General features: G+C 37.1%; 1 protein-coding gene across 1 annotated transcript in view; it reads left to right on the top strand.

Annotated features, from left to right (window-relative positions):
* The window catches only part of lnx2a (ligand of numb-protein X 2a), a 61,733-nt gene extending 49,083 nt beyond the window's left edge, over window positions 1-12,650 (top strand). The window contains exons 6-11 of the mRNA XM_007900613.2: window positions 1,647-2,012; window positions 3,747-3,902; window positions 5,098-5,275; window positions 7,561-7,792; window positions 8,341-8,499; window positions 9,351-12,650. Coding sequence (XP_007898804.1) covers window positions 1,647-2,012; window positions 3,747-3,902; window positions 5,098-5,275; window positions 7,561-7,792; window positions 8,341-8,499; window positions 9,351-9,486 — 1,227 coding nt within the window. The 3' untranslated portion in view covers window positions 9,487-12,650. The remainder of the gene's footprint in view (window positions 1-1,646; window positions 2,013-3,746; window positions 3,903-5,097; window positions 5,276-7,560; window positions 7,793-8,340; window positions 8,500-9,350) is intronic.
* The last annotated feature ends 2,552 nt before the right edge of the window (window positions 12,651-15,202 follow it).

The raw sequence follows: 15,202 nt of genomic DNA, 5'->3' as shown, positions 1-15,202 counted from the left end.
GTGAAGTAATTCATGTACAGTGACTTGAATCTCCAAATGATAAAGTAACATTTAGTCAACTCATTGACAGAATATCTAATTTGCTAGTTTGAATGTTACAGAAATTCCTTTCTTAATTTTCATCTAACTGTTTTAAAGGTAGATCATCAAAGGTATCAGTTTGAAGGCTGGTGGGATAAGTTACGGCTGCCTGTAATGAAATGAGCTGCGACTAATTTTGGCAGATTTAAAAAATTGTCACTGAAAGTGTAATGGTTGCAATGACAGCACAAAATGAGCAACAGAAAAAATTGCTAAGTAGCTCATAAGATTCCATTGCGTGTTATTTCGACATGTGTATTTCATACCCTCTTGCTGAAGACAATTACCATGGTAACTACCACATCAAGCTTTCTAGAAACAAATTAAACTACCTTCGTTGATGAATATTTAATTTTTTTTTGAGCAGTTTTTTTTCTTTTTTAATGAAAATAGGAAGTAAATTAAGCAGTAACTTATTTGACAGATTCGTAGGATCCCAACCATTGTAAGTTTGTTGTGCGATTACTAGAATTTTCCTCGATCAATCTTAAGATATTACCTACCCATGAGTATTTAACTGAAAAGTAATGGCATGTGAGGAATCAATTTTTACTAATCTGCAAATTAATGTTAGCAAACAATAGCTGTTAATGGGCAATGTTAGAAAAACAGTGTAAATTAAACCAGAGAGAGTGCATTGTTGATATTGCAAAGAATAGCAATGGAATTATTTAAATCTAGTAGAAAGGCTTGTAAAATAAGACCTGTAGTCCTGTCTGCCTGTCAAAGGGGATGTTAAAGATCTCGTGGCACTATTCAAAAGGAAGGGATTTTATCTTGATGAATTGGCTGATAGTTCCTAAGGTAAAGCAACTTGGTCATTCACTTCATTGCTGTTTGTAGGGCAGTGCTATGAGCAATTTGGCTCTGTGAAATGTTCTGAGAAGTTTCAACATCATAAAGCACCATATCAAAGCACAGATTATATTTATTATTATTATTAAGGTATATTCAAGATTATATTGCCAAATGAGTGGAGTTCAGATCCTTGGAAATCGTGCTCAGGCTATACAGTCCTCAAATCACACTTCAACAACAACAACAACAAGATTCCATTTATAAAGCGCCTTTCACGTCAGGAGGACGTCCCAAGGCGCTGCACAGTTGGGTCATGACCCAAGTTCTTCATGCATTCTGGGTATTGTGAAATGGGTCCTGGAGACCGTGAAGGAGAGCAACAAGGATGATCTCCAGTTTGGAGAAATGAGCTATGAGCAACAATTTGATAATATATGGCTCTTCAGACTTGGAACAGTAATCTCAGAAGGGTCCTTAAAGGTATATAGATTTATTAAATGAGATTGAGAAAGTAGACTAGAACAATAGTTTCAGATATGCCAAGTCAACAGAACAAGAAGACACAGCTTCAGAGTGGCAAAGAGCACTTTAAGGTCAAGACCTAGATGCTGCTCAAGTCATCTTACATTTTAGGACAATGGTCTTTGGCTATGATTGTGTGAGAATTTGGATCTCTGATGATATATATGCATTTGTTTGATTGTCGTATTTAGTTTTATGCCTTGTGATTTTCAATTAGTGCTGTATTTTTCTCCATTTTATTTCAGGTGAATGGAATTGACATCAGCAATGTGCCTCACAATTATGCTAGGTCTGTACTTTCACAGCCATGCTCTGTCATGCATCTCACAGTACTAAGGGAGAGGCGATTTGGGGGCCGAACACATATCCACGATGGTAGTTCTACACGAGAAGATGGCTTTCATGTGACTCTACTAAAAAGGGACACAAGTGAGCAGCTTGGCATTAAATTAGTTCGTAGAACTGATGAGACAGGAGTCTTCATTCTCGACCTTTTAGAAGGAGGCTTGGCTGCTCAGGATGGTAGGCTATGCAGCAATGACCGGGTGCTTGCAATAAATGGACATGACCTGAAGCATGGAACACCAGAGCTCGCGGCTCAAGTCATCCAGGTACATTTTGATGCATCAGTTATGCTGGCTTAAATGAAAATGTTTGTATTCTCCAGGCAACAACATCTTGCACTTACGTAATGCCTTTCACATAGGAAAACATCTTAAAGGGTTTCACAGAGATGGAGTGGTATCTCAAATAGGGTGAGAGATAGAGGAGGTAGGATGCAGGATACCAAAGACACAATCGGAGGTAGGGTTTTGAAAATGGAACGGAAAGGTGTGAGGCAGAGAGCGTTCCAACGAGCGAGATAAAGTAGTTGAAAGCTCCCCAACCCCCTCCCTGATACTAGGGCATATGCGACAAAGGAAATAGGGCAAGTCATCATTACTGAGTGGAGGAACTAGGCAATGGGGTAAGACTGCATAAGATCATGGAGGCGGTGCGAGGCGGGGATGTGAAATTTTTTTAAAGTTAGAATAAGGATTTTGATGGAGAGTGAGAATGAGGATGATGGGCTTGCAGAGCCTTGTATGGGAAAGGATATAGGCAGTAGAGTTCTGGATGATCTGAAGCTTATGGGGGATTGAGTTAGGAAAACTGGAGAGGTAGACATTGGAGAAATCAAGGGAATGAATAACTGCTTTAGCTGTGTGAAGGATGAGGTAGGGATAAAGCTGGGTAATGTTTCAGGATTGGAGAAAACTGGACTGAGTCAAGGACCAGCTGAAAGGCTGAAATGTTGAGGTTGTGCATTGGCTACAAGTTGATAGTTAGAGGCAAAGGTGGGGAAGCTACCCACTCTCTTATTGCTTTCTCTTCCAACTCTGGTCAGCTGCTTGTTCCTCACTCCCTCAGTTCTACAAGCAGTGGCCAAGACTTCAACAACTTTGCTCCCACTCTATGGAACTCCAAAACTGTTTCCATTTTGTGCCTTCTCTCTGCCTGTCTCTTAACGTGTTTACCTTCGGGCAATACCTCAAACTCTCCCTCCTCTATTTGCTTGGTGATACCTCATTGTTGTTGTGAACCCTACATGAAAGGCATTATAAAAGTGTAAGTTGTTTTGACTATACCTTTATATAAAGGAAGTACATTACAACATAATGTTTAAAATAATTGTAATTACAAATGTAGTAATGACCACATCACTCCCACCCTCACTCGCCACAACTGGCTCACCATCCCCCAGAGGATCGAATTCAAGATCCTCATCACCTACAAGGCCATTCATGGCCTTGCTCCCTCCTACCTCTCCGACCTACTGTCCCCCTACTTACCTGCCCGTACCCTCCGTTCCTCTGGTTCCGGTCTGCTCCACATCCCCCGCCCTAACCCCCCTACCATTGGTGGCCGGGCCTTCAGCCTCTCAGTCCCTAGGCTCTGGAACTCCATCCCCCAGTGCCTTCGCCTTGCTTCCTCCCTTTCCTCCTTCAAGGCCGGTCTCAAGAGCTTTCTCTTCAACTGTGCCTTCACTCCCCTCTTGACTCTCTACCTCCTCCTCGCTCCCTCCCTTCCCTCCCCCTGACCATTTCCCCCTTGCTCGGGTCCCGACCCTACTGTCCAGCGCCTTGGGACGTCCTCCCGACATGAAAGGCACTCTATAAATGCAATTTTGTTGTTGTTATTGTTGTTGTAGTTGAGAGCTTTTCTTAAATATAGTTAAATTTCATATGCAAGTGTTTTGTTAACATTATTGCTCTTTGACGTTTATTTTACTTTTAAATATTTGAGTTTATTATTAGAATACCAACATTGCTCATAATTGAAGGATATGTTTCTATGCTGTTTAGGCTAGTGGAGAGAGGGTTCATTTAATAATCTCCAGGACAGGAAAACAGCAACTGTCAAATATTATTCGAGAATTGGGGCCTCATACAAACTATCAACATCTATCCCTGCAACAACATACACAGACCCAGTATCATACAAGAGTTGGTGTTCATAAGGTGAGTAAATGCTCAGCAGAATATTCTCCACGTAGAAATTGGAAGTCAAATCTGAGATTGCTTGTGATCTTAGCCTTAAGACGATTAAGTCTGAGAATCTACAATTGTGCAGAATTTTGGCAAATTCTTAACTTCAGTCTTAATTTGGAAATCATTTTTTTCTGAAATTTAAAAAAATAACTTGCAAATTAGCTTCCAAATTAAAGTGGCATTTTCTAAAATTCAGAATCTTTATATAATGGATAATGGATTCAGTGCAGATTTGAAAAAAATCATAAATTCAGGCTTAGTTTGGAAGCGAATTTTCCACAGTTAAAAGATACCTCAGAAACTGGCTTCCAAATTAAGGTTGATATATTTCAAAAATCTCTACATATTAAATTTTAAGATAATAGTCTCAAGGCTAAAACCATGGGAAATTTGACAACTCTGATGTCTCGTAACTGATTTCCATAATAACAATGTTTTGGATTCTAATACCTATATTTAAAGTTTAAAAAAATCTGTATTACTGTATGTGAGGCTGTTTTCTCTCTACTATAGCTACTTAATGTATGATGCATTTGCCAAATTTTCTTCTACCTTATTATGCTCATACATTTACTGTTTGATATATTTTTTTATTTCACAGGTGTAATAATGTGGTGGTGGAAGTACTCTTTAGTTGCAATAATTTTACAATTCCTATTGTGATATTTTCAATTATTTCAAATAGACTTGTGAACCTGTGAGAGTCTGTAAAATAAGTAGAATTTCATACCAGTGCCTGTGAATTCTTAATTAAGACTATTTATGCAATCTTTGGTATCTAATCCTTGCTTTAAATAATTCTCCACCTCTTAAGGTCAGTAAAGATAATGGGATTCTAGTTGAGATCTGCCATTCTTTGCACACCTTATTATCAATCTTATTAAGGAAAATTTGCCAAGCGGAGGGCAGTCAGTAACCACATGGAGGGAAAATCTGAATATAAATCAACCCATGCTGTTCCCTCGTAACTCATCATCAAGTATTATTGATAGTGTGAGCACTCCGAAGCCTCTGTTGAACAGGAATTGTGTGTCATGTTGGGAGAAATTAAAGGTTTTAAACCTTATTGTATGTAACTTTGAACATGTTAATTTGGCATGATCTATTGTCACTTAGATATATATAGATTGCACCAGAACAGATGTGTTTTTCATGATTTCCTCAGGACTTTTCTCAGTGTGTCACTTGCCAAGAAAAACAGATCACTGTAAAGAAGGAGCCTCACGAATCTCTAGGAATGACTGTAGCAGGAGGCCAAGGTAGCAAAAGTGGTGAACTGCCCATCTTTGTCACCAGTGTGCAGCCACACGGATGCCTCGGTAGAGATGGAAGGATCAAACGTGGTAAGGCCAGTGTCTCAAAGCAGCTTTGTTGATCAGTCGCCGAATATAATTACTTTATACAATATATACATAAAATATATCGCATAAAATAAATGACTCAAAGTCCTTCACAGAATTAAATTAATTAGAAATAAATTCAATGGGCAAATCTGGCAACTAATTTACACCCTTCAACATCCTACAAACAACAAATAAATGAGTAGACGATTAATTAAATTTTCTAAGGAAGGAATACAAGGCTAGATATCTCGGAGAAAAATCTTTTTTTAATTGGAAGCAGTCGTTGCCTTCAATCTCATTTATAATAATAATAATCCTTGCATTGATAAAGCACTTTTCATTTCTTCTAGACGTCTCAAAGCTCTTCACAGAATATGCTGTAAAGTGAATTGACTGTATATTTTGTGGGTGAAACGCAGAGGCCAATTGCGCACAGCAGTTTCCTACAAACAGGATTGAAAATGACCAATTTATTATTGTTTTTGTTTTTGGAGGTATTAGGCGTGTGGAATAAGGAAACGTGCCTAAGGTTTCTCCCTGCCTGGAATTGAACCTAGGTGTCTTGCTTGCAAGGCGAGTGCTTTAACCACTGAGCTACAGGACTCCAAACAAGACAAATGGAAAAGAGATTAATGACTAAATTGAAAAATGGATGATGTGTAAAAAGCCCCTTGTCTAGACTTTGAACTTGAACTTGTATCATCTAGGCTGACACTCAGAGTAGTATGTTGCGTTGTTGGAGGTGCTGTCCTTTGGATGAGACAGAAAACCAAGGCCCCGTGTACCTGTTCAGGTGGACTATTCGAAAGGAGAAGGGTTGTTGTCCGGGTCAACAGTCCCCCAAATAAAATTGGTCAATCAATTCATGACTGAATGTGAAACATTGGTGTATACAAATTGACTACCGTGTTTGCCTACAAAATACATAGTCACTGCACTCTACATTAATCCTGTAAAGGCGCTGTATCAAAAGTAAGGATTTTTTTGGTAACTATATAGATCTGGAAAGCTTAATTTATGGGAGCCTAAGTTCTCATTTTGTATACAGTAAACCTAATGATCGCCCACAAAACACACAGTAATAGCACGTTACAGTAAATCCTGTGAAGCGCTTTAAAATGTCCTCCCAAGTGTAAGGATGATTATAACTGCAGTTGGAGCAAGACTAACTCTAGAAAGTCCAAATGTGTCACAGAAGGATTTTTTTTAAAAAAAGCTCAAATTGAAGTGCATTCTATAGCCCCCTGGAACTCTCTCTCTCAACCTGTCCACATCACCTCTGACCATCTTCAAAGGCCAACTAAAAATCAGCCATTTTGATCATACCTAAATCAGCCATTTTCATCAACTACCTCTTTCAATTAATTAAAAAATAAAAATGGGAGCTCCACTTCTGAAGTGGATGTTAGGAACAGAAAGACAGAGAAAACAACAACAACAACATGATTTCATTTATAGAGTGCCTTTCACGTCGGGAGGACGTCCCAAGGCGCTGGACAGGACCCGAGCAGGGAGCAAATGGTCAGGGGGAGGGAAGGGAGGGAGCGAGGAGGGTGTAGAGAGTCGAGAGGGGAGCTGAAGGCACGGTCAAAGAGAAAGGTCTTGAGACCGGCCTTGAAGGAGGAAAGGGGGAGGAAGCAAGGCGAAGGCTCTGGGGGATGGAGAAAAGATAAGTGAATGATTTAAAATATTAAATATAAAAGTTAGATTGGTTAGACGAAAATAACTTTAGCAATATAGAGAAAGTTTTTTTTTAAAAAGCAAATCAAGAGATAGTATATTTTTATTTTAAGCTCTTTTAAATGTATTTGGATAAATTGGGATAAATATCATTAATAAAGCTATTGTAATGTTAGAATAGGTTTATTATTGTACGTTTGTTCACTATCACAGTGCATGAACCAACCAGAAGGTTTCCCGAGTTTTTTTTAAAAAAACCACACTGAACATGAACTGTGCAGTGAGAGCAAATTCTATGCTAGAGATATTAATTGTACCCTAGTTATTCTCTGGCTGTTTGATCTCCCTATTTTTCATGCCTGTATAATCCACATCCAATCTGGTATCAGGATACAAAATTTCTTATAATAATAACAATAATTCTTGCATTTGATATAGCGCTGTTGACATCTCAAAGCACTTCACAGAATATACTGTAAAGTGGATAGACTGTATTTTGTGGGAGGATGTGGTTTTCACTTTGAAAGCTTGTCTTACATTTGTAAAATTAATAGCTGAAAAAGATATAAAGTTGAAAGAAAGTTTGGTTTTCTTTAAAAAATCAGGAGATGTTCTTCTGAGTATCAACAGTATTGACCTGACATGTCTGAGTCACACTGAGGCAGTGGCTACCCTGAAAGCCAGTGCTGCCTCCCCAGTTGTTGTACTGAAGGCACTGGAAGTACAGACGATAGAAGAGCAGGGCCAAGCTGCCGATGAACACCTGAGCACAACCAGTGAGAACGAATGTGATGCCAGTTGGTCACCTTCATGGGTCATGTGGCTGGGATTACCCAGGTGAGTGAACTATACACCTTTTTTTTATTGTGTTTGCTATTAACTCGGAAATGCTGCACCAATTCTTTCTTCAAATCTGAAATATTCTGTAGTTTCATTCTATTCCATCTTCAGTAACCTCTACACACCTAAAAAGTATACCGGGCTATCACTCTACCACAGGGTATAATGAGAGACACTGACTATTTAAGACATTTTAGCCTCATGATGCCCATACATTACCTGTATGGCCTCTGCCACTCCTACTGTGCAAAAGGCACTCCTGGCAAGGACTATTTGTTCTTCTCAATATTGAGCAAAAACATTTGGCAAAAACACTATTATGTGAACAAGATTGTATATATAGATACACACAGATCCATGAGCTAAACGCCAGGAAAATGGTCAGGTTTCTTCATAACCATTGTCTTAAATATTTTTCCTCTTTCTATGCTCAGAGTATATGGTAAGCAAATTCAGTATAGCATATATCACTCTTTTGATTTAATATTTAAAAGCAGTTCAACAAATATTATAACAACACCTTGGAACGTTTCATTTCTTTTTAGCTACCTTCGTAGCTGCCATGATATTGTCCTACGGAGGAGTAACTCAGGAAGTTGGGGATTTAGCATTGTTGGTGGTTTTGAAGAACATCACAATAATCAGCCCTTTTTTATCAAAACAATTGTAATTGGGACACCTGCTTATTATGATGGAAGACTGAAGTAAGTGGTTGTTTATATTGCCCACACTAGAATTTCAAAGGAACTGCCAGGTAGCCTTTAGAGAGTGAAGTCTTTGGAAAGTGAAATTGTGCCATGGCTCATGCCTGCAGTTGACAGCCCATTTATTGCTACAATGTGCCATGAATCACTAGCTCCATTTTTGCTCATGCTAAATATGGAAACTGAAAATTAGATTGTGTTGTTTCAAATATTTGCTTTCTTCTGAGAACAAGTTAAATTCAGCTTATGATTTCTAACTACTTTTAAAATTGTTGAAGTTGAAGAATAGTGTGCTGTAAATGTTTCAGGAATCATTTTAAACGTAATACTCCACAAAAATTTTCCAAGGGTATTTGCATCTGGTAGATTAAATTTCTGCATTCTCCAAATACAACTGAACGTTTACTGTTAACTTATACTAAAAATAACTCAAAAGCATCCATCCTTTTTTCCTTTTCTTACACATACAAAAAAGTCAACATGTTTCATTTATTATAATATTTAAAATCCATTAGTATAATTAGTTGTTTCTTTTTTAGATTAATCCTTCTAGGGCTTTTGCATCATACTTCAGCGCTAAGCATTTTTCAGGAGGAAACATAATTTGCTTTTTGTTCTTTTTAGAATTTCTTACAATACTTACAATTTCATAAACCATTGTCACTGTTCTGGACATGGGCATTTATTTAGGATGGTCAATAACACAATACAATTGTAGTAAAACAATTTTATAACTAGGTGTTAGGAATATTCTTGAAACAACGTTGTTCTGCCATTCTTAATGTTTGTGATTAGAAGTAGTAAAAATAAAGACTGACCAATCTAAGATCACCCTTTTGTTTTCTTCACAGATGTGGTGACATGATTGTAGCAGTAAATGGGCTGTCAACTGGAGGCATGAGCCATTCTGCACTTGTTCCAATGCTGAAAGAACAACGAAACAAAGTAACTCTAACTGTTGTATCGTGGCCTGGAAGCCTTATTTAAACAAATCCGATGAAGGATCGTACATTGTGAAAGGAAACTGAATTAAAAGAGTGAAGGACTCACAGGATTTTTGTTGATCAGTGACCAGCAGGATATAAAGCTATAACCTCTTTTGTAAAGTTTTAAAATATTCACATTTGCAACTCTCATTATGTGGTGAACAAATTGACTCAACTGTTTTTGAAGTAACATCTTCTTTTTCATACAGATGTAATGAAAGAAAATTAATCAGTGTTCAAAGGTAGCAGAAAATCCATATTCTGATATGATCGCTTTGGAACGTCCTCCCGACATGAAAGGCACTATACAAATGTAATTTGTTGTTGCCGATCATTACCCACAGATCTCAAAAGCCTTACAAATTGGATAAGTTTCAGACAGTTAAAGCCAGTCCACGCCTTACAGTAACTTTAAACCTCATTACTATAAATATGAGCTCCAGTATAAAATAAGTATTAAAAACATAATTCAGCTACTGAGTGTGAATTCATGCCCATCAATCCTCATGATAAGCTGCTGTTTTTACGTGCACTTAATTGTTACTTCAGCATTTATCGCTATAGGATTCATTTCACATTTGCTGCAGTATGTTTTTGTTATAGTGAAATGGTTTGTAACATTTGCATCAACGGGGCAAAAGTCTATCACACAAAATTAGGCATGCAATGTGGATATATTTGATATACACCAAATGTACACGTGTACTAAGCCTAGTTTAATTTAGCTGCTTTTAAGGTTCAAGCCCCAAGACCTATTATAAGCTGTTAAGAGTGCCTGTGTTTTATAAGAGTTCATATTTAATTGTTTGAAATAGCTTTTTTAAAGTTTTCTTTATTGTTTCATTACCTCAACACAGTAGTTGACTTCAGATAGGGTCCTGTGGGACTAATTACGTAAACATTGGGACTTTGTTGCCAAAAAAGTTTCATCTAATAATGGAAATTCTCTGAAAACAAAAATCAGTAGATTCTATATAATGTATGTTTATATTGGATTATATTTATGACTTTGGAATTATGGTTATAAATCTTTCAATCGTAGTTCAGATTCCATAATACAAAAATACATGAACGGCTGGATCTTCATTGTAGCCGCCACTTTTAGCTAGGTTGAAATTAAAATGTTGCGAAAAAGGTAATTTTTAAAATAAAATGTAATTAATGCAACATCTGCACTAATGAAAGTGATCAACATTCTCTTCTTTGGGCACATTAAGATGTGCATAAATTCCAAACCATGAATCATCCTTTGCATTTAGTTGTCCGACACAACTGTGAATGTGGATTCAGGAAAACACTTATATGTATTAAATGGTAAGAATATTCCTTTGTAACACAGTTTATGTACACTTTCTTTGTGACTGAATGAGTCTGGAAGAAATACAACACAAACCTACATAGCACTGTACACAGGAAAAAATTGTAGTCATTATGAGTATTCCAATAGTGTTCACTTTTGTACAGATTAATAACTGTGTAATATGAGTCTAGAAAGAACAGACATACTGTAGGTTCCTTCAATTTATGACCTGCAGTGAAGTGTAAACTGACACAAACTTAATTTGCTTCAATTAGTACATTTTAATAAAGATTAGTAAGGTTATACATATCAAGGTTATAGGTTTCATATAATCAAATTAATGCTTACAGCAAGTTGGTACAGTTCACTACAATGAGTTGCTCAGACCAATACAGTAACTTTGATAGAGGAATTGACTTGTTAACATGCATCTATCCATGTTGATTGTAGTATATGCCTCTTTCTTCGAGATTGGTTGTGGTTAGCTACTCCACTCTTCCGATTTAACCCCAAAATCTCTTGTTCTTAACATCTTTTGGTAATTTTTGCCAGTCTGTTCAATGTGTTGTTAAAAACACCAGCTGCAAACTAAGGACAAATTTTATCTTCCATGCTAAAGAAAATCTTTGTTCTTTATTCTTCCACCTGTCCTGGCAGCCATGTATTTGCATCATATAGTCGGTCATCTTTTATGAAGCAAACAATTTCATAAGTCTTTGTGATTTGGGCAACTTTCTTGGATTGCTTACAATACTCAGTGTTCCCATATTTAAGTAATGCAGTAATTCCCATATTTAAGTAATACAGTAATTCACAATTAATGTCACAGCAGAACTGATTCCTTTCAGAATACAATCGAGTTTTGAGATCATCTTTAATGGTTTGCAATTAATTGATGAACTGAATTTTCAAAGAAAGTAATTGTAATGTAAATGGTCTGTTATTTAATTGAGCTGCCAATGCATATTTAAAGGTAGAAATGAAAGATGAATTTTCAACATTTGCCTACCCATAATGTAAGTATCAAGTACACAATACCATACAGTGTTTAAACAGAAATAAAATTGTGTTCAGAATTGTCTGGATTTAAGAAAAACTTAGGCTATTTAAGGTTCTCTATTGTGAGCCAGAAATTCTTGAGTTTATAAAAAGGTCAGTTTACCTTGTCTCAGTTAAAGGACACTTGGAAGGGCTCGGGAGAATTGCATAGCTGTAAATGCACAAGTAACAGTAAATATTCAACCGCTGAGAGAATGGTCATGGTATATCACAGAGATGAGAAGCCGGCCCAGGAGCAAAGAGGGCTTGTTATTTTTAGTCAGCCAGTGTTTTGACACAAGCAGAAAGCCATCACCATGCTTAATAGTATCCAAACCAGATTGTGATTTCCACATGCCACCTACCCAAGGAAATTCCTACATATGGAATATGCATTCTCTCTTTAGAGGGACGCTCTTGCTTACCTTATTCTGGAGAGGTATTCGGCACAGAAGCCAAGGCTTGGGGACCGCAGAGTGCTTTGTGCTACTGCTGGAGTTTAACCAGCTTATGCAGCAAAGCTTGCTATTGTGAGCCACACAACTCTCAGTAGGTGTTACTCCAGGCAGCTACTGCATGAGCTACCTGAACATGACAGAGAAGCAATGTATGAGAAAGCAAAGGTTCACCTGGGAAACTACAACTAATGTATGCCATCTGCTGCCTGAGGACCTGCAGAGATTATTTTAAATGTCTGTATATTAATTAAATGGCTATATATAGTCACAGAATGGTTATTTCACATTCCTATTTAATTTTGCTGCATACTGTATTTCCTTTGGGGTTTTTTTGCACAATCCATCCTTTAATAAATAATGAGACAAAGATGCATTGAAATTCATCAATTTATTAAATTCTGACTTGATGATTGTATATATACATGTATAGTATAATGTTATTTGTCCCCACATTGGTCTCTTGTTTGTTGTAATACACAGAACGGAGTGGTGTCCAAGCCAATATTTCCTCATAAAATTCACCACAAATTTAATCTAATTTATTTCATGCTGTTTCTGGGACAATGCGAGCACAGATTATCCTACATAATGGTCATTTTATTTCTCATTGTGAGATATTTCCATGTGATAAGTAGGGGAGTTGGTACTGGATGAGGATCAGGAAGGAGAGGGGAGCACAACAATTTGAAAAAAGAGAAATATTAAGAGATGTTGGTAAGGGCAAAGAAGTAGCAAGAATCAAGGAAGTGGCATTAACATGATGGGCCAAATGGCCAGTGCAGTAAATTCTCATAAATCTGATGATTCTGCCAACAAAATCATAAAAAGGTGTAAAGATCGATCTGGTGCATGGGTTACCCTAAATGCCGGGAACTATTGATGCCAAATGATACCCTACTTGAATTTCAGCCTCCACCGGGTGGGAGAAAAGAATATATTTTGTTCAAAATAAGATGTTTCCGAGTATATACTTTTGGAAATGAATACAATATTTGGGATATCTCAATGCCAGCCCTCACTTAACTGATAATAAAAGATACTTCATATTTCTGTCAGCTCTGATGGTTTTTTCCTGTAATGATTATTTGTATTTTGTTTTCTAAATAACTATAATTTGGATATTTAACAAGATTGACAGTTGTACAATTTGGATATTTAACAAGCAGCCTTTTGTTAAATCTCCAAATTGTAAAACTGACAATCTTGTTCATCCTTCGCAATAAGTCAAAGTTTGCTCTTCAAAGTATTTGGAATTATTTTGTTTGACTCTTTCTGAATGCTTAATAGCCATTCTGATTTACTCCATCTCATCTGATGATAATCATACAAATAATAATTATTGTAGTTGATATAGCACCTTTCACGTCAGGATGCCTTTAAACACTTCACATGATTTACTGTGTGAGTGAATTCTGCAGCCAATTTGCCCACAGCAATGTCCCCCAACCAACCATGAAGTGAATGACCAATTTTATTTGCGGGAGTGTTGAGCGGGACAGTAGGAGAAACTTCTTTCTCTTTTTGAATAGTGCCATGTGATCTTTAATGTCCGCCTAAACAGGCAAATGAGACCTTGGTTAACATCTCATGTAGGTCACCTCTGACATTGTAGAAACCAAAATTTTAATATTTAACACAACACTGTTTTAGACAGTCACTGTAAAAAAATACACAGAATCATTACAGGAACACATCATCATACCTGACAGAAAATATGAACCATCTTTTATAGTTAAGTGTGGACTAGCATTGAGAAACCCCAAATATTGTATTAATTTACAAAAGTCAGCAAGTATACACTCAACACCTTATTTCCCAAATGCTTAACGTTTTGCTTGCAAAATATGCAGTCAATTAACTTTACAGTATATTCTGTGAAGCACTTTGAGACGTCTGGAAGACATGATATCAAATTCAAGGAATATTATTATTTATTGTAGTGTAAACTTAGGTGGTGAAATTTTCCTACATCTGGAAATGGAATGCACAACCCTGCAGAATGCTCCTTGCTTACCTAATTCTGAAAAGTATTATGCGTAGATTCGTAAGAGCCAAGGCTTAGGGACCCCAGATTCTGTGTTTGGGATACTGCTGCAGTTTAATAAGATGAAAACGAATAGCCTGCCTTTGTGAGAACTGTCTGGCAAGCTTCCTGCTACTTGACCAGGTAGGACATCCTACCCATTTAGGCTTTGGACTGCAAGGTTAATAAGAGCCAAAAGAGAACAATCTCTTGTGTCGTCATGAGTACCGTGGACCTGCCTGGCTCATGAACTGTGACTTTGAGCAACATTGGTTCATTGGTTATCTTTGAATCCAGAATTTTATGTCCTTTCATGTAATTGATTTTACCTATATGATATGTACTTAGTTTGAACCTATTTACCTTTGACAGCACTAAAGATTTTATTGTGCATTCAATCACTTTTCCACCACGAATGGTGAACCTGAAAACTCATAGCATTCAATGTCAGTTTCAATATAACTTTGTCGCTATGAGTTTGGTTCACTGAAGTAAAACAACACAATATAAATCTTCTCAGACACTACAATATGGATATTAGCTGACTGTACTGCATGATGCATACATGCTTCAACCCACATTGGAGCTACGCCTGAACAGTAAACACATAAGAAATATTAAATCATAGCACTGTCCAAAGCAACTCAGTAAAGGGAGAAGGGGTATTTTGCTAGATTTGCAACCAGTAAATCTCCTCCATACCGAGATGTACCTAATAACAATCCAGCGGAACTCCACCAATCTCTTGCCAGACATGACTCCTTTGACTGCAACCCAAATTTGTCACACGGTAATCAGAACTGAAGCAGGCCAGCGAGCCTCTTATTGTCTCCTGTTCCAATCAGCAATAACTGGTAAATACGATAACATACATCAGCACTCTTGTCAAGATATTCTG

Source organism: Callorhinchus milii, unplaced genomic scaffold (assembly GCF_018977255.1).
Source record: "Callorhinchus milii isolate IMCB2004 unplaced genomic scaffold, IMCB_Cmil_1.0 Scaffold4, whole genome shotgun sequence".
In the NCBI taxonomy this organism is placed as follows: Eukaryota; Metazoa; Chordata; class Chondrichthyes; order Chimaeriformes; family Callorhinchidae; genus Callorhinchus; species Callorhinchus milii.
Note: the sequence above shows the minus strand (reverse complement) of the source record. Positions and strands in the feature narration are given on the sequence as shown.